The 26,633-nt window shown below is 39.7% G+C and overlaps 1 protein-coding gene across 1 annotated transcript in view; it reads right to left on the bottom strand.

Moving 5' to 3' along the window:
* Positions 1-26,259, bottom strand: part of SNAP91 (synaptosome associated protein 91) — a 142,966-nt gene extending 116,707 nt beyond the window's left edge. Inside the window, exons 1-2 of the mRNA XM_021693088.2 lie at positions 26,198-26,259; positions 24,738-24,897 (exon numbers count right to left, since the gene is read on the bottom strand). Of these exons, the coding sequence (XP_021548763.1) occupies positions 24,738-24,867 (130 nt within the window). The 5' untranslated portion in view covers positions 24,868-24,897; positions 26,198-26,259. The remainder of the gene's footprint in view (positions 1-24,737; positions 24,898-26,197) is intronic.
* Positions 26,260-26,633: the final 374 nt, after the last annotated feature.

Genomic DNA, 26,633 nt, shown 5'->3' with positions numbered 1-26,633 from the left:
GGCCAGACCCTATATGGCCTTGAAGGCCATTACAATGGCTTTTAGTTTTGGGGGTGAGTGAAATGGAGGTTTTGAGCAAAGCAGTGCCATGACTAGAATCACATTTAAAAGGATCACCCTAGCTATTGTGATGAGAATACACTGTTGGGGGTGGGGGAAGAACGGAAGCAGAATTAGGTAGCTATGGCAAGTAATCCTGGTAAGATAAAATGGTGGCTGGGATTGGATGGTGGCAGTGGAGGTGATGACAAGTGGTTGGATCTATGTATGTTTTGCAGACAGGCAGAGCCAACAGGTTTTCCTGACTAAATGAATATGGGGTAGGAGAGAAAGAAGAGTCAAGAATAACTTTAATGACAAACAAATGGATGGATGAAGTTGCTGTCAGCTGAGATTCAGATGACTGACATGAGATTAACCAGGTTTGGGGGCAATCTGAAGAGTCCAGTCTTGGATGTGCTGACTGTAAGAGTCTGAAAGTGTCTTCAAACTCATACATTTTGCCTCCATAGTTTGCCCAGCTAAAAATGTTAGGTTATCCTGATCTCCTCGCTCTCTTTCCCCTTCAGATACAAGCCCATAGCTTCTTTTTTGTTGTTGTTTTGTTTTAATTTAAATTCACTTAGCCCACATATAGTACATCATTAGTCTCAGAGGTAGTGTTCAACAATTTATCAGTTGCATATAACACCCAGTGCTCGTCACATCATGTGCCCTCCTTAATGCCCATTACCCAATTACCCCATCCCCCCACCCACCTCCCCTCCAGCAACCCTGTTTGTTTCCTGTAGTTAAGAGTTTCTCACGGTTTTTCTTCCTCTTTGATAACCTCCCATTCAGTTTTCTCTCCTTTCTCTTATGATCTTCTATGCCGTTTCCTATATTCCACATATGAGTGAAATCATATGATTGTCTTTCCCTGATTAACATTTCACTCAGCTTAATCCCCTCCAGTTCCATCCACATTAATGCAAATGGTAAATATTCATCCTTTCTGATGGCTAAGTAATATTCCATTGTGTGTATATGTGTGTGTGTGTATCTCCCACATCATAGCTTCTGTAGAATTCCTTTCCCTTCTAGCCTTTTTTTTAAAGATTTTATTTATTTGACAGAGAGAGAGGAAGCAAGAGAGCACAAGCAGGGGGAACAGCAGAGGGAGAGAGAAAAGCAGGTTCCCCGCTGAGCAGGAAGCCTGATGTGGGGCTCGATCCCAGGACACTTAACTGACTGAACCACCCAGACACCCCCTAGCCTCTCCATCTTATCCCCTTGGTAATGTCCTTGGGCAGGCCTTCATTATCACTTGACTCCCTCCAGTACCTTTACCTGATCTTGATTCTCCCTAAGGAGGCTGTCTTATACATAATCAGATGTATATTCCTAAAAAATAAATCTGATGAATGTACACTCCTATTTAAAACTCTGCACTGGCTTCTCACTACCATATAAAATAAGACTTAGGGCTGGCTTCTGTGATTCTTTACTACATTGCTCCACCCTACTTGTCTTTTCTTTTCACTACACACTAAATATGTCCTGCCTCGTCATGCTTCTTTCTCTGGCAAACTCCTATTCATCCCCCAATATCCAGCTAACCGTCATTAGTTCAGAACAGCCTTTCCCGACAACTTTCAGGCAAAATTGGCCACTCCCTCCTCTGTGCTCTCCCAATATATCCACCATACCTTCACTGTATCACTTCTAATGATGAATCATTACTGGTTTGCTTATATAGCTATCCTATGAGGCTCTCAGTAGAGGCTGCTTGTCTTATCCCTGCCTTCCACATCTCACTAATTTGCACCCTCTGCTTACTGAGCTCCTGAGGGAATTAAGTGTTACTCAAAGGTACCTGTTCGAGATCTTTCAACTTCAAGTGTGCCACCCTTCATGGCTCAGGGTGGGGCTCGGAACATCCTCTCCCATTCCATCTGCAACACCGGCGATGAAGACATTTAGGGCCATCCAAAGAAAGAGAAGCTGGTAGCAGGGCAAAACAGCTTGATGACAAAGCAGCCATCACGGTAACAAACTGTCAGCGAGCCTTTCATATCTGAATATATTGTGGTCTTTAGTACGTGCTTATGAGACTACATGGCACAGCTTTCAAATAATCATCCACTTAAATCCTAGAAATTAAAAATTCCATTTTGACTCTCCTACCAAATTATAAACCCTAGCAGATTATAGTATGGTCTTTAATAAACATTTAGAGCAATGATAAATGAATCTTAATACATTCTGCTCACATAAAAAATAGTAAAAACAAAACAATTACCAGAAAAAATAAACACAAAACAAGTACTAAAAATGGAAACTTCCAAATAACTTTGGGATAAATATTTTAAAAATATGATAAATATTAACCTAATTTCATATGATGGGGCTCCCTTTACTCTAAGTTTAAAAATCAAGAAAGGATGAGGTGCCTGGGTGGCTCAATCAGTTGAGCGTCTGCCTTCGGCTCAGGTCATGATCCCAGGGTCCTGGGACTGAGCCCCACATTGGGCCCCCTGCTCAGTAGGGGTCTGCTTCTCCCCCTCCCACTGTGCTCTCTTTCTCTCTCAAGTAAATAAATAAGAATCTTTAAAAAAAATTAAGATCAAGAGAGGAGACAGGAAAAAAATGAGGTTTCAAATTTAGAAAATAATTTTTGACATCAATCCTCAAAAAGGTATGGATAGAAATATCAAATGTTTGATTTTCTATTAAACTATGTCAAATATTTGTCTCCAAACCTCCCATTTCTTCATGACAGGTGCTTCACCTTTATTTTCTGTACCATACATTCTGACACAACTCCCCACCTTTCCTTCAGGATATAAAATTTTATATTCAGTGATTTACTATAACTATCTTCATTTTTCCCTTTTTACTTCCTTTCCATTTCTCAACATTTACTTTATTGTCATCAAATATATTAAAATTTTTTATTAATCTTAACAGTTTCCTATCTCCTTTACCCTATCTCCAAATAATTCATTAAAATTTTATTTGCATTTGTGATTAATATAAAAATGCTTTCAGGTAAGTTTTTTTTTTTTTTTTTTAAGATTTTATTTATTTATTTGTCAGAGAGAACACAAGCAGGGGGAGAGGCAGGCAGAGGGAGAAGCAGGCTCCCCGCCGAGCAAGGAGCCCGATGTGGGACTCGATCCCAGGGCCCTGGGATCATGACCTGAGCCGAAGGCAGCCGCTTAACCGACTGAGCCACCCAGGCGTCCCTTCAGGTAAGTTTTCTTATACATAAGGGGAAAATAGACTATCATATATTGAGGGTTTTTCTAATGATTATGGACAAAGAACAACTTAATTTGATAATTTTAATTTTTTCCAGGGAATGGTTCCTAATACTACTGTAATGAACAAATCTCTCCTTGAGGAATAAATAATACTGTTATTCAAAACAAATACAACACATTTCTAAAGTACCTCTCCTTTAGTACAGTTTTTTAAGAGACCTGTCATCTCCTTATCTTTCTTTTGCTGTATAATTCAGAAAAGATTAGAACATATTTTGAGATTTCAAAATTAGGAAGCACTTGTTGAATGAAGGTTTGCAGGTCTAAGGAAACACAATTCAGCTGTTATACATTAATAATAAAATACTCAATTCTCTATTAAAGCAATAGATACACTGAACAAGTTGTTTTGTTTGGTTATATCCATCTTGATTGATGTTAACTCCAAAGAAAGAGAGGGTCAATGTTATAAAACCCTACGTATTTTCATAGAAGTTTGGAAATAGGGATATTGAATCTTTAGCTCAAGAAGGACAAGTAAGTCTTAGAACTTTGGCAATTTCTTCTCCTGTATCTCGTGCCCTAACACCATTCAATTTTATCTATTCTGTATGCACTATAAGAAAAGTGAGATGGATAGCAGTTTGGTTCCCATATTAATTAACAGTCCAAAAATAATTGTTAAATTAGTACGGGAAAGGCATTAATTTTTCTAAAAACTTCCACATAATATAAAGAAAACTACTTAAACTACAATATAATTGAGTTTTACATAAGATAACCAATATTTAATATACATATGGGTCATACTATGATGTAAAAATTGCTAATATTCTTTTTTTATGCATTTGAATTCCAATACTCTACTACTGATAATTAATTCTTAGATTTAACTCAAGAATGGTACTCCTGGGGCGCCTGGGTGGCTCAGTCAGTTAAGCGGCTGCCACTGGCTGAGGTCATGATCCTGGAGTCCTGGGATTAAGCCCCACATCCTGGGGCTCCCTGCTCAGCGGGGAGTCTGCTTCTCCCTCTGCCTTCCTTCCCCCACCCCCTGCTCCTGCTCTCTCGCTTGCTCACTCTCTCAGATAAATAAATAAATAAATAAGAATGGTCCTGAGTCAAGGCAAGTGTTTGCCCTTTTCACACTTTTCATAGCGGCTGGCCAAGTTTAGCAGTTTAAGAAATTAAACAAAAAACACAAAAAAATGTTTAAAAATAAAATAGCTCATATTTATAATCTATTTAAGATTTTGACAAACTCTAAGAACTATAACTTCCTTAAAGTTTTATGTATCTGGTCAATTAGTTTATTAATAGTTACAAATTCTTAACCACAACCATACAGCTTACCTACTGTTAGCTAGAAGGATGAAATTCTTACATGCAAAATTTTAAATGATTCAATTATTCAGCTACCAGTTTTTCAAAATGTCTTCAATTCAAAAAATGAACACAATATCCTAAATGTTATTAAATTTTGCTACACAGTACTAAGTCTCGTTCACCTATTAGTATTAAAAATTGTCTAAGTCCTTCAAATATATTTCACGATTAGTATATACAATATAAACTGAGATTCACCATGAAAACTGATCTTACTTTTTTTTTTAATTTTATTTATTTATTTGACAGAGAAAGACACAGTGAGAGAGGGAACACAAGCAGGGGGAGTGGGAGAGGGAGAAGCAGGCTTCCTGCCGAGCAGGGAGCCTGATGCAGGGCTCAATCCCAGGACCCCTGGATCATGAACTGAGCCAAAGCCAGATGCTTAACGACTGAGCCACCCAGGTGCCCCCTGATCTTACTTTATTTTTATTTTTATTTTTTTTAAAGATTTTATTTATTTATTTGAGAGAATGAGATAGAGAGAGAGAGCACGAGAGTGGGGAGGGTCAGAGGGAGAAGCAGACTCCCCACCGAGTGGGGAGCCTGACGCGGGACCCGATCCCGGGACTCCAGGACCACGACCCGAGCCTAAGGCAGTCGCCCAACCAACTGAGCCACCCAGGCGCCCCTGATCTTACTTTAAAATCAATTTTACTATCAATTCAAAAATTTTTTTCTAAATGTTAAAAAACTTTCCTCAGGGAACCTGGGTGGCTCAGTTGGTTGAACATTCAACTCAGGTCATGATCTCGGGTTGTGCGATCGAGCCCCACATCAGGCTCTGAGCTTAGCTCAGAGTCTGCTTGGGATTCTCTCTCACCCTTTCCCTTTGCCCCTCCCCCATTCACTCTAGTGCACGTGTGTGCTCTAATACAAGCAAATAAGTCTTTAAACCCAAAAATCTCTTTCCTCAAGGGCAATTCATTAATGCTTAATGCAAAAAAGTCTCTCTAGTGTCTCTCCATTTCTACTCAAGTCTTCAACCATAATCTGAGAGCAGTGCAAATTGCTAACCATGAAGAATGTAGGCCCAACAATAAAGTCACTCCACATATTTTAGTCTTATCATTTCCTAGGTCTTGAACATTTCCATGGACAACTATCCTTATTTTTTTTTTAAGAAGAATCCTCTTTTTCTAAAAGACTGTATTTGAGAAGTTTAATATCTAAAAAATGCTAAATCTAAACCTATACCACCGGGTCTTAATATATTTTAGATTATTTTAATCAAACATAAGTTACACTAATACTTTTATAATTAGTATTAACATTTGTCAACAGAACAAAACAAGATCATGAAGCCAGATAGTGAGGGTTTAACTGCCTCATTTCTTTTTCATATCTTCTAGGAATAAACTATTCTCTTTCAAGTAATGCAAGATCAGCACAGAGCAACGGAGGCTGGGCTCTTTTGGCATATTTACTGCTGCATACAGGACCTGAAAGGTACTTAGGAAGATAACTGTTAGGACCCAACGGTTTTTGCCTCTAATGACAATAATTTGTAGAGTAATTTAAGGTCAAAGTTTGTTGTTGTTATTCCTGTTTTTAACAAATCTATTAATTTAAGTGTTACCATATCCCCAGGATGCCTTAGAAAAAAAGAGATTGAGGCCCAAAGAAACGAAGTTAATCTGGACAGTAGCCAGATCATAGTCAGAAAGCAACAGAGCCTGGTATTACACTAGGTGCTCTGATCACAAATCAGTGCTCCTTCTGCTGTACCTTCCACCACCTCCCAAAGTCCTTACTTAACACATATGATAAAGTAAAGGCTTCAGTAGCAAGTCATCAAAAGACCTAACTGATAGGGAGTGAGACTGGGACAAGAACAGTCATTTGAACCCAGCCCCTTCACCTTTTTTTCCCATTAGCCAGAGGGTGGCCTTGGGCAGGGGTTTTGCCCATCTAGCTAATTTGCTAATGAACCCCCTTTTTTCCTCCCTAAAACATCTGCATGGTGCTTTAACTGGTTTTGTTTTGGATTATTACTATCTGTGGCACTCGAGACACAGACAACAAGCAAAAAACATGACACAAAGGAAAATACTCCCATAAATTTTACAGTTACAACCTCTGATAAAATCCTGACTTCTCCCCTCATTATCTGTGGGACCTTGGGTGAGTTCCCTAACCTCTTCAGGCCTTGTTTTCCTTCTCTGTAAAGTAAGGATAGGAGTATTTACCTCACAGGGGTTTGTGAGGATGGCAGCAATCGATAACATACAATGCTCATGTGTGGGCCTCTCCTTCACTCCAGAGAGCCCCTTTATTTTTCTTCATTTAAATCTTACAGGAAAAGACAGTTAATGTACTACACATCAAAAAGTGAACAAAGAAACATCTTACATTAAAAAAAGAAACCATATTCATGTAGGTACCTAAGTAAGAACTCAAAGAAATGTTCTTGGTACTAAAATTCAAATATGCTTTGTATAACATATTTTAAGGCAATTGATTAATATCAGACTTGATGCCTAAAGAAGGTTAGATCTTAAATGCAAAAATTCAAGCATCCTTTCCCTGTCTCACATTAGCCATAACATTCTCTGTTAATGCAAAATATAAAACCAGGAACAACATCCTTTGGCTATTGAACAGAGCAAGGAAGAACTTCTTCCCATGGCCTATCCACACAAATCACTGAATTACTAGATTTTAAAGACAAGGTCATTGTCCAATGAATTCTGGGCATGGAAACATCCAAGTTGAATGCCAATCTGGAGTTCTAGGTAAATCCAGCAAATGCTTTGCCTTAGTATCTAGCATGGACAAACTGCCTAGACAGGGATGGCAAATGTGTTTCATCCTAAGTGCTAACTATGATTGACAGCAGAAATCCAAAGCATTGTCTATGGATGCACTAGGAGGCCAAATCAAAGCTTTGAAGAAAATTGTGCCAGAATCAATGTGCAATGTCTGCCAAGCCAGAGAAGTATGCAGTGAGTCTACCGGCTGGCTATTAGTCATCCATTTCCAGAATCATCTGGTCTCACAGAAAGAAAAATTAACAGCTAGCTGATTACTAGATATTAACGGTCACATGACTATAGCAGCAAAATCCCTCGACATCTAAGTGGCATACAATAAGTGTTTTAAGATATAGGTGACAAGCCATAATCCAATTTCTTTTTCCAGGGGCATGGTAGAGTCAACACTATGTGCTCATACGCCATTTCCTCCTCCTGGATTCACAGCTAGTCTTCATTTCCCACCTTCTCCTCATGAGGCCAGTGAGTTCTTGCCAATGGAATATAGGCTAAATGATGTCTAGGCCTGAACGTAAATCTTCCCCTATAATACTTCCTCCATCCCTACCCCCCATTCTGTCTTCTTTCCTCTGTCAGATAGATGCACAGAATCCAGTGGAGGACTCTGAAACCCTAGGTGATAGAATACCTAGATGGAAGGAGCCATCCATAGCAGACTGAGATGTGGGCAAGACATAAAACTTGTTTCAAGTCACTAGCTCTTGGGATTCCCAACAAGGTAGTTCTGGTTAAGATCCACAACCATAGTATCATGCCACATACTGACAAAGATAAACCATGACCTGAGCAAAGCATATCAGAATTCTTCCCTATGAATTTGTAAAACTCTAGGTCAAGAGAAATAGGTGGGGAGAGAATCCTAAGCAAGCACCAGAGACGCCCATTCACCCTGCCTTTCCCTCAGCTTAGTTACAAGGGCCAAAATGATCCTCTCTTTGCCCAAACTAGTTTGATCTATAGTCCTGTAACCCATAATCAAAACATGATTAATACGGGTATAAACCACAGATAACATTTTGGCTATACTCTACCAAAATATGTACCATGAACATATATATATAGTACCTTTTTTTTTTTAAAAGATTTTATTTATTTATTTGACAGAGAGAGAGAGAGAGAGAGGGAACACAAGCAGGGAGAGTGGGAGAGGGGGAAGCAGGCTCCCCACAGAGCAGGGAGCCCCATGCGGGGCTCGATCCCAGGACCCCGGGATCGTGACCTGAGCCGAAGGCAGACGCCCAAGGGCTGAGCAACCCAGGCGCCCCAGTACTTTTTTTTTTTTTTTAAAGAAAATTAGATCACATCTGATAAATTGGCTTTACATGTCGGATAGACTTTAACAACGTCGTTTTTCAAGGTTGCCCAGTATCATAGTGTTTGGATACACCACAGTTTTTCAATCAAGTATTTAGGCGTATTCAATTTTGTATTCCTACATACACTGCTGCAACAAATACCTCTGGATGCATACTCTTCTGCAGTTTGCCAATTATTTATCAGAGGTAAATTTATAGCCATCAAATTGCTAGGATTTTTAAGAGTTTTGAGTAATATTGCCAATTTTCCCTCCCAAAAATTTGTACCAATTTATACTCCTACCAATGGAGTGCCCAATTTATACTCTTCTTTATCCATCTGAAAAAGTAATGCTGAACTCAACCGAGGAAGCACTTCTTTGAGTTCACAGCATTACTGCATGAAATGATTAGCACAGTCCACAGAAGGGCCAAAGTCACTATCTTCCACTGAGATATAGAGAACAGACCCTTGACAGAGTAATGTTATTGCAGCACACAGTTCTTCATAAAATGCAATAAAGCATAACTAAAAGTTAAGTGACTCCTCTGGAACTATGATGAGCTCCCTGGTGGGAAAAAGAAGTACAGAACCACAAAGCAATGAGATGCAGGTGGTAAACAGTGGGTTCAGCCTGGTCCTTAGCACAGCCTCAAATCAGCCTTCCATGGAACCTTTCAAGGGTTCACTCATGCTCACTCAAGGCAGACAAAAACCATAATGTTCAATGTTAAAATGCTTAATGAAGAGCCCAGAAAAACATGAACACACTGCAACCTTATTGAGGTAGGGAGACAAAAATAACAAACCTTTGTTAAGCCATGGTCTCACTGTTTAGTCAGATGATGGGGGATCTGTAAAGTGTACAATCTGAAGCTAATCAAGTTGATAATGGGATTATAGGAAGTTTTCTAAAATTCTATTCCAGCTTTTAAGAAAAAATAATAAGATATTTTCTGATATTTTTAATACTAAAAGAAAAGAATTATAGAGGATGATAATGTGGAAACTACTAGCTTTGGAGAGAAGAGGAGAAAGAAAATTTTTTACCTGGCTATTTCCTCAACCTCAATTTTAATAACATAAGTTTTTTTCTTGGGCATTAACAGGCTAACAAACCCAATGAAATATGACATAGACATACTTAGATATACTTAATATATATCATGATTTTGGGGGGGGAGGTAGTCTTGTTTTTTGTTTTGCATTAACAATTAAGCCTGATTATAAAATTCTATTATTTCAGTGGTGATAGTTAAAAATGTTATAAATTATGTCACCAAATAATAAGACCAAACTAAATGGCCTCTAAAGTTCATTTTATACACTTTTTAGAAAACTTTGAACTAAGTTACATGAGTCTGTAATCTTTTTCGTCTTCACTGTCACCAATGGCATAGGAAACATTCTCTGGTGTTAGCTCTATGACCCAAGAACCAAGCAACAAACAAGAGGAGGGAAAAGACAAAAAGAGGTCAGGCTGGCAAGATGCATCCTAGAATGCCATTAGGGACTGCTTCCTGACTGTCCACGGTGTCAGAAGTGCCCTGGGTTGGGTTTGCATTTATGGTGAGTTCGAATTCAGACTATTGAAGTTCATGTGTGTGTGTATGTATATACATTTTTTTTTAAAGATTTTATTTATTTATTTGACAGAGAGAGACAGTGAGAGAGGGAACACAAGCGGGGGGCTGGGGTGGGAGAAGGAAAAGCAGGCTCTCCACTGAGCAGGGAGCCCGATGCGGGGCTCGATCCCAGCACCCTGGGATCGTGACCTGAGCTGAAGGCAGACGCTTAACAACTGAGCCACCCAGGCGCCCCTAAATATGTTTACATTTCTCACATGACTCGCCCAGATATTTCCTGGCACCAATACAGCAATCAGAACTAGGTGACCAAGGCAATGACCCATTAGGGCACCTGCTCAAGGAAGACAGATAAGAATTACTCAGTATTAACCCATATAGAATGTATGATTTTGCCTCTCGGGGACTTAGATTCCTCATCTGTGAAAAGGAAGATTCTCTCCAGCCTAGCAGGCCCTCCATATCTGGTCCCAGTTCACAATTCAGGTCTTGCTTAACATTCTTGGCCCTCTAAATTCAGTTTTCCAGTAACCTTTCACTTCTTTAAATTCCTAAAATGTGTCTTGTCCCCTCTGAATCTCTTCTTAGAACAGTGTTCAGCAGCTCCTGTCTGCACCTAACCTAGGTAGTCCACTCGTTCTTCAGGTCTGGGCTTAAACATAACTTCTGCAAGGTACCTCCACTGGAGTCTTCACTTCCCCTCTTAACACTCAATTCTTTTTGAGCCACTTGTAATTATTTCTTTCATTTTCTGTCTCCCCTACTAAGTTTCCAAGAGCTGTACCTTGTTCACAATGGTATCCTTGCCTCCTAGAACAATTCCTGACATTTAGTAAATACCCAAATATTTGTTAAATGAATAAATAATGGCACTGTGCTAAGTAAGTTACTGAAAGCCCCAATACTGAAAGTAATTTCTAATTTCGACAAACAGGTCATTAAAAGCCAAATTAAATATGCTAACATTTATTGCTCTCTTTGCAAAGGCAAAACCACCCAAAGTTTTAGCTTAAGCTTGTCCCCCTTCCTCAGAGCTTTTCTAAACCCCTCATGTTTCTAATGGTAATATTATCATGTTAGTGAATAGCATCACCATATATATAGTGAATATCATTTTAATGAAAATTAAGAGTATATACTTTGAAATAATGTTTTTCTTCCGTAACCATCCCTACCACTCATAATGTATGTACTTGTGAATTATAAAGTGGATACTAAAAAACAGTGCTACCTAGGGCGCCTGGGTGGCTCAGTTGGTTAAGCGACTGCCTTCGGCTCAGGTCATGATCCTGGAGTCCCTGGATCGAGTCCCGCATCGGACTCCCTGCTCGGCAGGGAGCCTGCTTCTCCCTCTGACCCTCCCCCCTCTCATGTGCTCTCTCTCTCTCATTCTCTCTGTCTCAAAAAAAAAAAAAAAAACTTTAAAAAAAAAAAAAAAAAAAAACAAAAAAACAGTGCTACCTAACTGTATCCAACTCAAAACAAACTAAAGCAAATGGGTACACACATATACACACAATAAATGCTAGTGAAGAATTTTCTCTAATATTAATAATCATCTACAATCTAATCATTGATGATATGCACCAAGAGAAATACACACATGCTTTAAATCCACAACCAAAAAAACTTTTTGTATCAAGGATATAATTTTCCCCAAATGAAATTTTTTTCATGGAGCCCAGTGCGGGTCTTAAACCCCCAACCCTGAGATCAAGACCTGAGCTGAGATCAAGAGTTGGACACTTAACCAACTGAGCCACCCAGGTGGCCCCCCAAGATGAAATTTTTATCATGTCACAAGGATACAAGTGTTGAAAGACTATCAAGAAATGTGCAGCTATGTACATTAAGCAATATAATGTTTCCTTTGTTTGTTTTCCTTCAATATTACACGTCTATGGCTTTCAAAACCTTGAGAGAAAATGATCAAGTTTAACTCCTTGCTCTTCTGCAAGGTTAGCAAGAAAAAGTTTATAAGAACAAAAAGTTCTGAAATTTGGGAAATGTGAAATCTGTAACAAAAAAAATCATTCAGCAAATGTTTACCAAAACCTGCTTCCATGCTATTTTGGTGTTAGGGATAAGGCAACTTCAATTAAACTGCAGACTAGAGGAAAAAAATTTCACTAAATAGGATCCCACTAAAGCTCCGGGAATGATATGACAGGGATACATGCATAGGGGACCACTGAAGTCCTGACAAGGAATGACTAAAGCTAGGTTTTAGAAATGAGATTTTTAAAATATATTAGAACATAGACACAGCACAAAGGCCCAGAAGTAATACAGAGGATAGTGAACCTAATGAATTTCAAAGTTTATCAGGAATGAATTGTGGTGTGTATGGGGAGTGGAGGGAGAGGAAAGAACAGTGGATTGGAAACAGGCTGCATACAGAAAAAAACCACACCTGATAATTTAGATAAATATTACTGGCATCCTTCCACTCATTTGGGTGAACTCACAAGAAAATAAAAGGTGATCTTCAAGGCCAAAACATAAAGAAGATACAGAAAAACACATGGTAAAGTGATATGGAGGAGAAGGCTCCTTGAGGCCAGGTGTTAGTTTGAGTGGCCAGAAAGCTTAGATTTTAACAGCCCTACAGGGAACAGAAAACAAGGTCTTTGAGACTAAGCAAGGTGGCGAGTTGGAATAAAGACCTTCACAGAAAGCTGGGACGATCAAAGGGTTACTCCCTTTGTAAAATCAGTAGAAAAAACAAAAACAAAAAGAACACCTTCCAGCAAAGAAGACAACAGAAAAGCTTGTCCCACTTAGTCTAGGTTCTGGGGAAAAGAAGAAATCTCTAGGGCTTTTGTAATCATAGCTTTCCTCTTGTCCAAGTTTCTGACTCATATTTAGACTACATATTCACACTTTTCTATTCAAGACCTTCAGAGCCATATGTATTTCAGAATTTGATTGTTCAGATTTTGCAAAGTAATATGGTACATACCCCAGATATTAAGTAACACCCCAGTCTAATCTGGGCAGCATATCATAATACAACAATATTTCTGTAGTTCAACATAAAAACTTTCGGGGTAGGTAGTACAAATTTTGCTACCAAATGCTTTATAAAAAAGAATTTTGGTCTTTTCTTTAGACTTTGAAATTATGGACCCAGACTTGCACTAGAGGGGAAACTCCAATAGCAGAAATCAACTTAAGGTGCTCCCATGACGGCAGCACTTGTGGGATCTGGCAGAGGCAAATACAAATCCTCTCTAGATTATCCTAAGTTTTCAGGATTCTCACAGATGAAGTCCAAAATTACAAACACACAAGGAAACATTTCATGATTGAGGATCAGGCAAAAACCATAGCAAACACAGAGCTTCACGTAATGGATCTGTGAGATACAGAATATGAAATGAATTGTGTTTCAAATGAAGAAACAAAAGAGGAACTCAAAAATGTAAGAAGCATATGCCATCCAAAAAAAGAGCAAATTTGAAAAACTTCAAAAATAAAAAATATAAGTGAATAAAATTAAAAACTAAGGATGAGTAAATGCAGATAAAACATAGCTAAAGAGAGAATTAATAAATAGGAAGTATCTGAAAAACAAAGCATACTAAACAGTAAAGCAAGCATTTAAAACTACAAAAGGTATATTTAGAGATACAAGGATATGATGTGAAAGTTTAGTGTATATATAATCATATTTGAAGACAACAAAAAAGAAAATGGATGTAGGTCACAGTCAATAATAAGAAATGCTGAGAATTTCCCAGACCTGATAAGAGAAATGAATTCTCATATTCAGGAAACCCAGAAGTTCCAAAGAGGGTAAATAAAAGAAAGCTACATCTAAGGGGAAGGAAAGCTTCCAAACTCATTCTATGAGGCCAGCATTACTCTGATACCAAAACCAGATAACAGCACTGCAAAAGAAGAGAACTACAGGCCAATATCTCTGATGAACACAGATGCAAAAATCCTCAACAAAATATTACCAAGCCAAATCCAACAACACATTAAAAAATCATTCACTACAATCAAGTGGGATTTATTCCTGGGATGCAAAGGTAGTTCAATATTTGCAAATCAGTCAATGTGATACAACACATCAACAAGAAAGGATAAAAACTGTATGATTATTCCAATACATGCAAAAAAAAAAAAAAAGCATTTGACAAAGTACAACATCCATTCATGATAAAAACTCTCAACAAAGTAGGTTTAGAGAGAACATACCTCAACATAATAAAGGTCATGTATGAAACCCACAGCTAATATCATACTCAATGATGAAAAACAGAGAGCTTTTCCCCTAAGATCAGGAACAAGATCATTTCCACTCCCACCACTTTTATTCAGCATAGGACTGAAAGCCCTAGCCGCAACAATCAGACAACAAAGAGAAATAAAGGCATCCAAATTAGCAAGGTAGAGGTAAAACTTTCACTATTTTTGATGACATGATACTATATATAGAAAACCCTAGGGGCACCTGGGTGGCTCAGTCATTAAGCATCTGCCTTCGGCTCAGGTCATGATCCCAGGGTCCTGGGATCGAGCCCCTCATCGGGCTCCCTGCTCAGCAGGAAGCCTGCTTCTCCCTCTCCCATTCCCCCTGCTTGTGTTCCCTCTCTCGCTGTCAAATAAATAAATAAAATCTTAAAAAAAAAAAAAAAGAAAACCTTAAAGACTCCACCAAAAAACTACTAGAACTGATAAATGAATTCAGTAAAGTCACAGGATACAAAATCAATATACAGAAACCTGTTGAATTTCTACACAATTATAATAAAGTAGCAGAAAGAGAAATTAAGAAAATAATTCCATTTACAATTACACAAATAATTAAGTGCCTAGGAATAAACTTAAGCAAGGACGTGAGAGACCTGTACTCCTAAAACTATAAAACACTGATTAAAGAGATCAAGATGACACCAAGGACTGGAAAGACATTCCATGCTCATGGGTTTGAAGAATATTGTTAGAATTTCTGTACTACCCAAAGCAATCTACAGATTTAATGGAATCCCTATCAAAATATCAACAGGATTTTTCACAGAACTAGAACAAACAATCCTAAAATGTATATGGAACCACAAAAACCCCCAAATAGCCAAAGCATCTTGAAAAACAAGTATAAAAGGTAACACAATCCCAGATATCAAGATATACTACTAAACTGTAGTAATCAAACAATATGGTACTGGCACAAAAACAGACACATAGATCAATGGAACAGAATAGAGAGCCCAGAAATAAATCCACAACTATATGGCCAATTAATCTCCAACTAAAGGAGGCAAGAATATTCAATGGGAAAAAGATGGTCTCTTCAACAAATGGTGTTGGAAAAACTGGACCACTACATGCAAAATAATGAAACTTTCTTACATCATACACAAAAATAAATTCACAAATGGATTAAAGGACCTAAATGTGAGACATGAAGTCATAGAAATCTTAGAAGAAAGCACAGGCAGTAATTTCTCTGACATCAGTCATAGTGATATTTTTCTAGCTGCGTCTCCTGAGGCAAGGGAAACAAAAGCAAAAATAAATGACTGGGACATCAAAATAAAAGGCTTCTGCACAGCAAAGGAAACAACCAACAAAACTAAAAGACAACCTACTGAATGGGAGGAGATATTTGCAAATGACATATCCAATAAAGGGTCAGTATCCAAAATATATAAAGAACTTACACAACTCAACACCAAAAAAGACAAATAATCTAATTAAAAAATGGACAGAAGACATGAACAGGTATTTCTCCAAAGAAGACATACAGATGGCCAACACACACATGAAAAGATGCTCAACATCACTTATCATCAGGGAAATGCAAATCAAAACCATAGTGGATATCGCCTCATGCCTGTCAGAACAGCTAAAGCCAAAAACACAAGAAAGAGTAAGGGTTGGTAAGGATGTAGAGAAAAAGAAACCCTCTTGCACTGTTGGTGGGGATACAAACTGGTACAGTCACTATACAAAACAATATGGAGATTCCCCCAAAATAAAAAATAAAACTACCATATCATCTAGTAATTCCACTACTGGGTAATTACCCAAAGAATATGAAAACACTAATTCAAAAAGATATATGCACCCCTATGTTTACTGCAGCATTATTTACAACAGCCAAATTACAGACATAGCCCAAGTGTCCACTGATAGATGAATGGATAAAGAAGATGTGGTGTATATATACACACAATGGAATATTACTCAGCCACAAAACATAATGGAATCTTGCCATTTGCAACAACATGGATAGATCTAGAGGGTATAATGCTAAATGAAATAAGCCAGTCAGAGAAAAACAAATACCGTACGGTTTCACTCATATGTGAATTTAAGAAACAAATGTTTTGTGTAAAAGGACAAAGGACAACAACAACAAAGAGACAAACCAAAATACAGACTCTTACAGAGATGAGAGAGAACTACAGAGAACCATAGACATGGTTACCAGGGGGGAGGAGAGTAGGGGAATGGGTGAAATAGATGATGAAGATTAAGAGTATGCTTACCATGATGAGCACTGAGTAATGTCTACAAGTGTTGAACTACTATATTGTACATGTGAAATAAATATAACACTGTTATATTAACTATACTGAAATTAAAATTTAAAAAAATAAATAAAAAAAGAAAGCTACATCTACACAAACATACACTACAGAAGGAAAAGACAAACAAGATTATAAAAACTGCCACAAAAATAGAGATTACCTAAAGGCAGGTGGATTCATATATGACTTCTTAAAAGGAACAACAGAAGCCAAAAGAGTGAAATTATCTTCAAAGGAAAAATAACTGTCAATCCAGAATTGTGTACACAGATAAACTATCCTTCAAAAATATGGGCAAAATAAGTTGTTTTTTTTTTTTTTTAAAGACAAAATCAGAGTTGACTACTAAAGAACCTCACTGAAGGAAGGAGCTTCAAAAGGAATACAGTTCAGGAAAATCTTAGGCATAATGAAGGAATGGCGAAAAAAGAAGTCAAGGAGGATTTACCGACATAAACACTGCCTGTATTGAATAACAATGTCTAGCTTTGGGGGTTAAAACTATGGTAGAATTAAAATACTAGACAGCACAGCATGTAAATAAGAAGTGGGTGACTGGAGTAAAGTTTCTAAGTTTCTCTTCTTTGGGAGGAAATAAAAGATACTGTTCTACTTTAGACTTCAAGTAGGCATATTAAATTTTTCAAGGGGATCACTAAAAGAACAGAAATAATATAGATTTTAAACTTCCAAACTATAGAAAAAGTTGGAATTAATGTAAAAACCGAAGCAACTAAAAAACAAAACAACAACAACAACAAAAAACTGAAGCAACTGACAGCAGGAAGCAAATTCAAGCATGGAGAAGGGGTAACGGCAAATCACTAGTGATCGTATCTGTCATTATAGTGGTGGTAGTAGCAGTAACGATTCTAGTAGGGGCAAGAGTAGCATCAACAGCAATTGTACAAGTAATGGTTAACAGTAATAGTGGTAGTAATAACTGATATTCATTGCACATTTGTGCATCAAGCTCTGAGCTAGGTATTTTACATGCATGATCTCATTTATTCCTCACCAAAGATGAAGTAGGTACTGTTACTAAACTTCTTTTTACAAATGAGGTTTATTACTGATCTAAAGCAAAGCAGAGACAGTTAAGAAGGAGATTTCAGAGAGTTTTTAACAATTGAGTACCCACTGGATGTGAGAGATGAGGGATAACAACTCTCAAATTAGTGGCTTGGCCAATTGGGTTGGCAATGCCTGGCCCCTAACAGCAATCCTATTACTTCATGCATGGATTAAGCCAAAGACACAGAATATCCAAAGAAGGGCAGACTTGTGTTTGTTTTCTCTGGAATGGTGAAATTCTGTTTCAAGAAGCTTGGGTGCAAAAGAAAAACAAGGGACAATAGTTGGTTGCTGGAAGAGGTCATAGAGTCCAAGGAGAGTTGTGTGTAGGTGGCTTTGTTTTAAATGGAGATACTTGAAAATGCTTATAAGAGAGATAGGAGGAGAGCTTAAAAATACAGATGACAGAATAGCTAATATAGAAAGGAGGAGAGTTATCATTTAAAATAAAAGTGCTAACCTTGGGAGAATAATAAATGATCAGGCCAAAAAGCAAAACCACACGAAGTAGACAAAGATGCAGCTTCTCTCTCTCTCCTGCGTAGCCAGGAATGGCATATCACAAAATCCTTTAGGAATCATTAGATCTTTCTTAAAGATGCATAATAGAGAAAGTTTATGTATATATGGGAGGGCAGGAGGGATCCTCACACATTTGGAACAAATGAAGAGAGAGCAGGAACCCAGTTCTAAGAAGGCTGTGGGCTTTGGGGTACAATTCTCTCTGGCCTGTGCTTTCACCCAGCTGCTCCTAGGAAGACTCCATCCTGTCTTACAGCTCATCATGCAACTAACACTTGGTATGCCATTCTCCTATTCTCCCCTTTATGAGAAACAAAACCTAGAGCACATTACATAAACACCTAAGAAAAAACAGACAGCTAACATTTCCCTTCATAAGCAAACAATGTTTCTCGGTGAACAGAAAAACATTTGCCAACAAGGTGGAACTGAAGAATAAATATTTTTAATGGCAAGAAATGTGGCTTTTCAAATTATTTAACTGAACTATGATTATATTTGAAGGCTTAGTCAGTAGCAACTGGATCAGGAGTTGAGTCACCGAAAATAAACCTCTGTAAGGAAAGCATCCTAGGTCGTCAGGGAAGAAGGTTATATGTCACTTCTGACCTTCTTTACCAAGTATTGAAACCTAGATAAGCTCCAAGAACACCCTATCCCAGCATCAATCAATCTGAAGGGAGGCGGGAAGATAGCTAAAGAATATTTATTTGTGAAAAGCTAAGAGATGGATCCATAGCAACTAAGTGCACAGATTAAATTTACAAGTAAGACTTTAGCAGTCATTTATTAAACATTAAAACTCATATGGCAATGTACCTAAAATCGAGATTTTAATCTAAAATGCGGCAAGCTAATACAATTAAGATGTGAATTTACCTACTCTGTATATAATTTTATATTTTTTCCATACATTCAATTTTTACCACATTTAAAAAATTGATTTGAATTACCAATTTTATACTGGTTCTAAGAAAGTATCTGCTAACCACACTGATCACCAAAGGAGAAAAAAACCATCTAAAGTGACCCAAATAGAATTAACATTATACCATAAAAAAAAGATTTCTCTGAAAATGTGGAAATAAAAAGATCCAGAAAAAAATCCTTACTATTCTACTAGCTGATATAAAGTCTGATTAATTATTTTAAGTCATTTTAAAACATGCTCCCTGCTGTTACCTGAGACTCTTTGCCACTCTTCTGCTTTGCCTGCTCCTGCCAACCCCTGAACCTCACAGGATCTCTCTGCCCCCCTCCTGGCATGCTGAGTGTTGTCTGGGAATGTCACAGGACCATACAGACTGGATCCTTTACGGATTTGCTGTATCAATGATCATCGACTAAAATGCTTTTTCAAAAGTGTATTTCCCCCAGCTCTTCATGACTGCCTAAAAAATACTATCTCCATCTTCACACTTGTGCTGGGTCTTCTGGTGAAATCAAGAAGGAACAGAGCATGCCTTCGTATAGAAGAATGAAAGGGTATATTTAGTCAATAACAAATAGTGAAATGAGAACAACTGGAATAAAAGTAAAATATATTTACAGCAAATTAGTACACCTCTCATGTTGAAAGTTACTCTAGTGTTCAGTAAACTTTTATAGATTGATCCAATTAATTTTATTCAATAATTTTTGCCTATTTTTTTGATTTGTGAACTATAGAAAGCTTTATTAACTTATCACAAATATAGATATGGTATCAACTGAATTGGTGTGCAAATAGCATTTCTATAAATCAAAATATATTTTATTTATACTAAGCAAGCTTAGGTATAGAAAATAAACTTAAATTTATTGTAATTAATTAATTAATTAAAATTTAGGGTTAAATTTTCATTCTGTTTACTCACAAAATTTCCTGCTTTACAGATATTTTATGAAAAAAATTAAAACAGCAGGTATTTTGTGGTAATTGGCCAATATTTGCCTTGAATCAAAACCAGTCCAAATCTCCCATTACTTCTACCAGAAATTTAGTAAGAAATAAAATCCTGTTTTCCTTTTTAAAAAAAAATATTTATTTATTTATTTATTTGGGGTGGGGGAGAGAGAGCGAGCAAGCATGGGGAAGGGCAGACAGAGACAGAGAATGTCAAGCTGACTCCCTGCGGAGTGTGGAGACTGAAGTGGGGTTCAATCCCACTGCCCTGAGATCATAACCTGAGCCGAAATCAAGAGTTGGATGCCCAACTGGCCGAGCCACCCAGGTGCCCCAAATCTTACTTTTTCTTAATTTGGGAGGATAGGAATCCTATATAAAATGCCAGCCAGTATCCCTCAAACATAAGATTCAGAACTTGAATCATTTGCTCAGTATGTGGCATAAGCTCATTATTAAAAACCCTCAAGAGGTTTAGAATGGGAAAAAAAAAATAGCATTGCTGATAACCAATTTGGCTTTTCACGAGGTTTGGTTTGATAGAAACAGTAATGTCTAAGTTTGAATTTTGATGATGTTAAAGAGGTTTTGTTTTTGTTTTTTTTTTTAACATTATGGCATATATAGAAATTGTTGGTAAAAGCTACTAACAGAAATGAATCTTATACTAGAGCTGCCAAACTTTCCCAGTTTCTCTCTGCAGGTGTTACGTTGGGTCAACTCTATTTCTTGGTTGTTTTTTTTTTTTAGATTTTATTTATTCATTTGACAGAGAGAGACACAGCAAGAGAGGGAACACAAGCAGGAGGAGTGAGAGAGGGAGAAGCAGGAAGCAGGCTTCCCGCCGAGCAGGGAGCCGATATGGGGCTCAATCCCAGGATCCTGGGATCATGACCTGAGCTGAAGGCAGCCACCCAACGACTGAGCCACCCAGGCGCCCCTCTTGGTTGTTCTTTAATGGTGACACAGCACTTGGGTAGATACTAGGTGCCTTACTGGATCTTATTACTTTATTACTTGACTTGGGCTATCCTTTACGCCATCAGCTACAAAGCAGAAAAGGAAAAAAAGCAACTGAAATGTAAAACAGTTGTAACCAAGAAGGTAAATACTTGCTGAACCCTGGATGTTTCATGTATTACCAAATAGGTATACAAAGTTACAAGGAAAAGGAAACAAGGATGTACAGGCACCCCCAAAAAACTAATGTCAAACTAACAATGGTCAGGTGTTTGTTAATTTTCATGTGCAAGCGGTAACATTATTACAGTAGAGTACGGAATAAAAGTTTTACATAATTCAAAAGTACCTTAAGGTATATAATCATTATTTAGAATATTATTTTAAATTCAATATGTAACTCCTGATTATGGTGAAGCTTTTCTGAATATACTTTTCCTCTAAGGAACTGTTATTGAAAAAAAAAAAAAGGGAAAAAAATCTGAGACTGTATGTCTAGAGTTTCTTTACCTTCTCACCATATCTAATTCTGCCCCCAGATGTTAACTAATCATTCCTATAAATGTTTAAATCATATATCATTAAGCATAATTTTATAAATCACCAGAATTAACAGTAGTTTTCCTGGCCTATCAACCTACAGAGAAAAAAAAAATCTTTTAAACCAGCATTTTAAATAAATAATATTTGGAGCCCATTCAGTTAACCCAATATCTGGGGGGAAAAAAATCACAAAACCATAAACTTTAATCTTATAATCTTCCAACCTAAACTCCAAACCCAAAAGTTATACACCAATCAAACAAATTAAAAATTAAAATTTTTTGGTCTCAAATTCCCAACTCTACATTGTGCTCTTTTCCTCCCAACTATTTAAGATTTTCAAAATTAAATCATTACTTAAGAATGCTTCAGTGCCTATAGGGAAAGTTAGTTATGTGTTGGCATGTTCTAATAATAGGTGTGATTCACTTTTATAACTGGTGTGTTAACTGAAAACCTGTGAATTACTAAGGTAGTCGACTGTTATTTAAAAGAACTTCACAAGGAATTCCAAGCAAAGATGCCCTCTTACAATGCATATAAATACAAGAAAACTTCTATTTTCAAATTTTCCACGTCATTTTTTCAGTAATGTGATATCTGTCTTTCCAAATTCTTCCCTAAGGTTGTTTTTAAGTGCAGTTAATTTATTTTATTACTTAGTCAAAAAGTAAAACGTCAAAAAGAAAAACTAATACTCTTCACTGCTTATCTTTTGCTCATTTTTTTAATTGACCGAATTTAAAATTCTTCATGCCTATCATAGAGATTGCAATAATGACGTGGGTTGTGCTGCTTGATTTCACACAAAGCCATACAAACAAGATGGGTATTTTGGAAATTAAACCATTCAGGCTAATACTGTTCCCCCCACCCCCCCAATAGAAAATATGACTAAGTAAACTACAGACAACTGTTAAGTGCAATGGTTAAAAGCTGTGAAAGTTAATTACCTTCCCTGAACCTGTTAAGCAGCGATAAATTAATAATGTAAAGCCCAGTGCCTGGCATATAGTAACTGCTCAATAAATGTTTAGCTGTTGTTATTATTCTCATTAATAATTCAATACCAATTCCTGCTTTATCTGCTTTCTAAATACAGAATCTCCCCGTTATGTTTTACATCCTCAAAATCACCCTACTTACTAACATGCTGGAGATACTGGAAAACCTCCCACCTTGAAAATTTTTAAAAGACCATCCAGATCTAAAAGATTAAGGCGACTAAATATTTAGATATGGAAAAGTGAGTCTATATCTGAATAATGTTTTAATGAAATGCTCAAATCTGTGAACATTCTATGAAATGTATCGATATATTGATCTACTATTTCATAGCATCTAGCAAATCCAACACCTATAGCTTTTTTATTACGAATATTTGCTAGACTGACACATACCTTTAAGACATGAGTCATCTTTCCAGAGTTGGGGAAACTGATGGAAAGATGGCTAAATGATTCAGCATGCTGCAGCAAAATGAGCTGGTCATGAATTTATAATTTCCACTTCTGTTAGGTGCCCTGGCCCTGGTGGCCTCTTCCATCCTGTACTGTATATATACACATGATACCATATCAACAAATTTTGTTAAAAATTTCCTCAGGGAAGGAGTAATGGTGTTCTCCCCTCAGACAAGCTTCTAGAAGCAAATTATTCAATTTTATGACACAACAGCCTCACAAGGCTGGATAACCCTTACAATGTCCAGTTGTAAGCTTCATCAAGCTGTGCTTATACAGATCATAGGACTAAAGTCAATTCTAACACTAGGGCCATTTTCTCAGCTGCAAAAGGCAGACACTGGGGAAAGCCCGAAGCAAAAGAAACCCAGAAAATGGGGAAAGGAAGCCAGATGGGAAATGGGTATGGCTATAGTTGTCTCTCTTATGCCAACACTGATCTTTACCAACAAACATTGTATCAGAGCGGGTCCCAAGCAGGTCAAAAAGACTGAGCAGCAGCTATAGAACACATTCTGATGTAGCCTTAGCTATAAAGAGCTTCACTACTTAAAGCCAGTGAAAGCCTTTTTCTAAGTCCCTATTTGTCCTTCAATAACAAAATATTTACTGTGTTAAGCCAATGAAAAATTTATATTAGAAATACATAGATTCCAAACCAGATTAAAGCCTTTTTCCATCAACTAACCAATATAAAGGAAAGGCATTATGAATGAAATGTTTTCTTGTAAAAGTGCACTATCTCGAATGCTGGGAAAGCACATCCATTTTGTGACCACAGCATAGTCATTCTGCCCAGCAGTTTCTGAGAAACGGACAAAGAAGTGTGCCAGGATGTGTAAAATGAAATTGCCATTATCTCTGAAGTCCAATTTCCTCATTCAATAGCTTGAATTTATTTCAGTTTGGTATGGTTACATACAACATACACTCATACACCCACACTCACACACGAAATCTCAGCAGCCACACTGAAAAAGAAGACACTATTTTAAAACTACTCAAAAATGTATTTAGAAAACTAGGGTGACAAGTTTGACCTTTTATGATTTCACCTTTCTTATTTTCTTTGGGGGGGGTGTATGACTGTGCAACCCCTGATTTCCTGTAACCTGGAAAAAGGGGGGGTGTGTAAAAAAAAAAAAAAAAAAAAAAAGAAGTGAAACGTGCCTAATCCAGAACGTACAATTCCTCAGGATTTTATATTATTGATACAGAATTTTTTTTCTCCACCAAGACCCTGGAGGTCAACAGGAGAAAAAAAAATGGCTCTTACACAAACAAGGTTTCAGGGTTGACCCAAGGCAACACCTCCACGTCTGGAGATTTCGAGCTCAGGCGCAGCCCAGCTGGGAGTTCTGAAAGCTGCAGCATTATCGACAGCAAGCCCAGGCCGCACGCCGGCATCCAGGGCGCCTCTGCCGTGCGCACGTCCTACTTATATAAAAAGATGCTTACAGTCCAGGTGCTTTTTCTTGGGGCCCATCACTTCATGAGTGGTGGCTTTGCAGACCGCTCTCGCAACAGCGGAGCCTGTCACGCTGTACTGAGCGGCGGCGATCCGATCCGTGAGCGTTTGGCCCGACATCTTCTCCGGCCGCGTCTATCACCTCCTCTTCTGCGGGAAAGGAGGGGAGATGGTCCTGCTTTAAACCCGCAGACCCTACCCTCCGAGCACCCCGGCCTTGCCTCCTCCAGCCGCACGGCGGCTCTCTTCTCCGTCCCCGCCCTGGTATCACCTCTAGGAGCCAGCAACGCGCTAAACCCCGCTGGTGATACGCGATCTAGGGGGTCTTCAACAAGAGTAGGTCCGTCACCGAACCCCAGCACGGGCTCCGGTCCCAGCCTCGTGACACCGTCCCGGTCCCACTCACCCTGCCGCCCGCCTCACCCCTCCGGCACCCCCCTGTCAATCAGCACTTCGCCTGCAACCTGATCCCCGCGTGCTGGACCAGCCCCGGCGTGCGTCGGGATTATTCCCTGGGCGCCGCGCCCATCGGGTGCCCACCTCTCGCTTGCCTGCCGCAGTGTTTCTTCCTAGTAGCCCGCAGGCTCCGGGGTCTGAATCGGATACCCTAGCCCTGACCGTTTCCCTCTTCCTCCTCTCGCTGCTGCAGCAGTGGGCTCGTCCTCCCTCGGGCGCGGTGGAGATTATCCTAGCATTGCGCCATATTATGCCCTCGCCTCCTGCCTTCCTCGCCGCCGCCTCCCAAGCCCCGCCGAGGCCCTTCGCCCGAGTCCCCTCCCCTCGCCCCCAATCCCCGCCGCAGGGGCCGCCCGGGGGCTCTGCGGAGGGACCGGAGTCTCTCGGCGCCTCGCCCTTCCCGGCAGTGGAGCACAGACGCGCTGACAGCCCAGCCCAGCCCCCCGCCCGCACTCGAGCGCGCCGCGGAGCTGTCACCCAGCCGCTGCCCTTCTCCGCGCCCTAGGATTATCCTCTCCAGAGCCGCGCGCTGCCCCGGCGCGGGGGAGGGGACCGAGCCGGTGCCGCGGGTACTCACCCCGCCCCAGGAGCGGCGCCTCCCGCCGCAGGATGAGCGGAGCCTGGGCCGCCGAGGGAAGCCGCGCCGGGTGGGTGTGTGCGACCGCCCGCGGACCCGGTGCCCCGGGGCGAGATGCCTCCAGCCCTAGCCCGCACCACCCCCCGCCCTCAGCTCCGGGGTCCCTGCGCCCGCCGCCCGTGGCCCCGAAAGCCTATACCCGCCCGCCGCCGCCTCCTCCGCCAGCGCTGCCGCGTCTCTCTAGCGATCCGCGCCGCGTTCCCATCCCCGCCCCCACCTCAGCTGTGGCTGCTCCAAGGAGTCAGGTGACGGCGGCGGACTAACCCGGGCGAGCTCTCCGCCGAGCGCCTCGCGGCCCCCTCCCAGCTACTCACACACTCTACCCCCCCTTCCCACGCCCCGGGACCGCCAGTTTACAGGCAAGGGGGCGCCGCGCGCGAGCATCCCCGGCCAGCGCGAGACGAGAAGAAGGAGGCGGGGATGGCAGGGAGGCCGACACCTACCAGCCAACCACCCTCCGCGAGGCTCTCAGCAGCCCCTCCGCCGGCTAGACCCGCACCCAGCACGCACTGCGTGCGCGCGCACCGCGCACACCTGCCGGGCTACTGCGGGATTCGTAGAGGGCGGCGGGGGCGTTGGAGCAACCCTGCCAGTGGGCTTTTCAAGTGCTGCCGTGAAGGCCAAGGCTAGGGCGTCGTCGCGCGCGGCCGGGCAAAGCCCAGCCCTTTCTCCTCTCCATTCTGTCTCTGACACGCCCGGCTGTCGGAGGCAGCCGTGGCCCGGAAGGGCAGGGCGATTTAAATGGCAGATTCTGCAAGCCAACCGTGCCGTTCGTTACCTGTGCCTCAACAGC

The sequence above is a fragment of the Neomonachus schauinslandi genome, chromosome 8 (genome assembly GCF_002201575.2).
Source record: "Neomonachus schauinslandi chromosome 8, ASM220157v2, whole genome shotgun sequence".
Lineage (NCBI taxonomy): Eukaryota > Metazoa > Chordata > Mammalia > Carnivora > Phocidae > Neomonachus > Neomonachus schauinslandi.
Note: the sequence above shows the minus strand (reverse complement) of the source record. Positions and strands in the feature narration are given on the sequence as shown.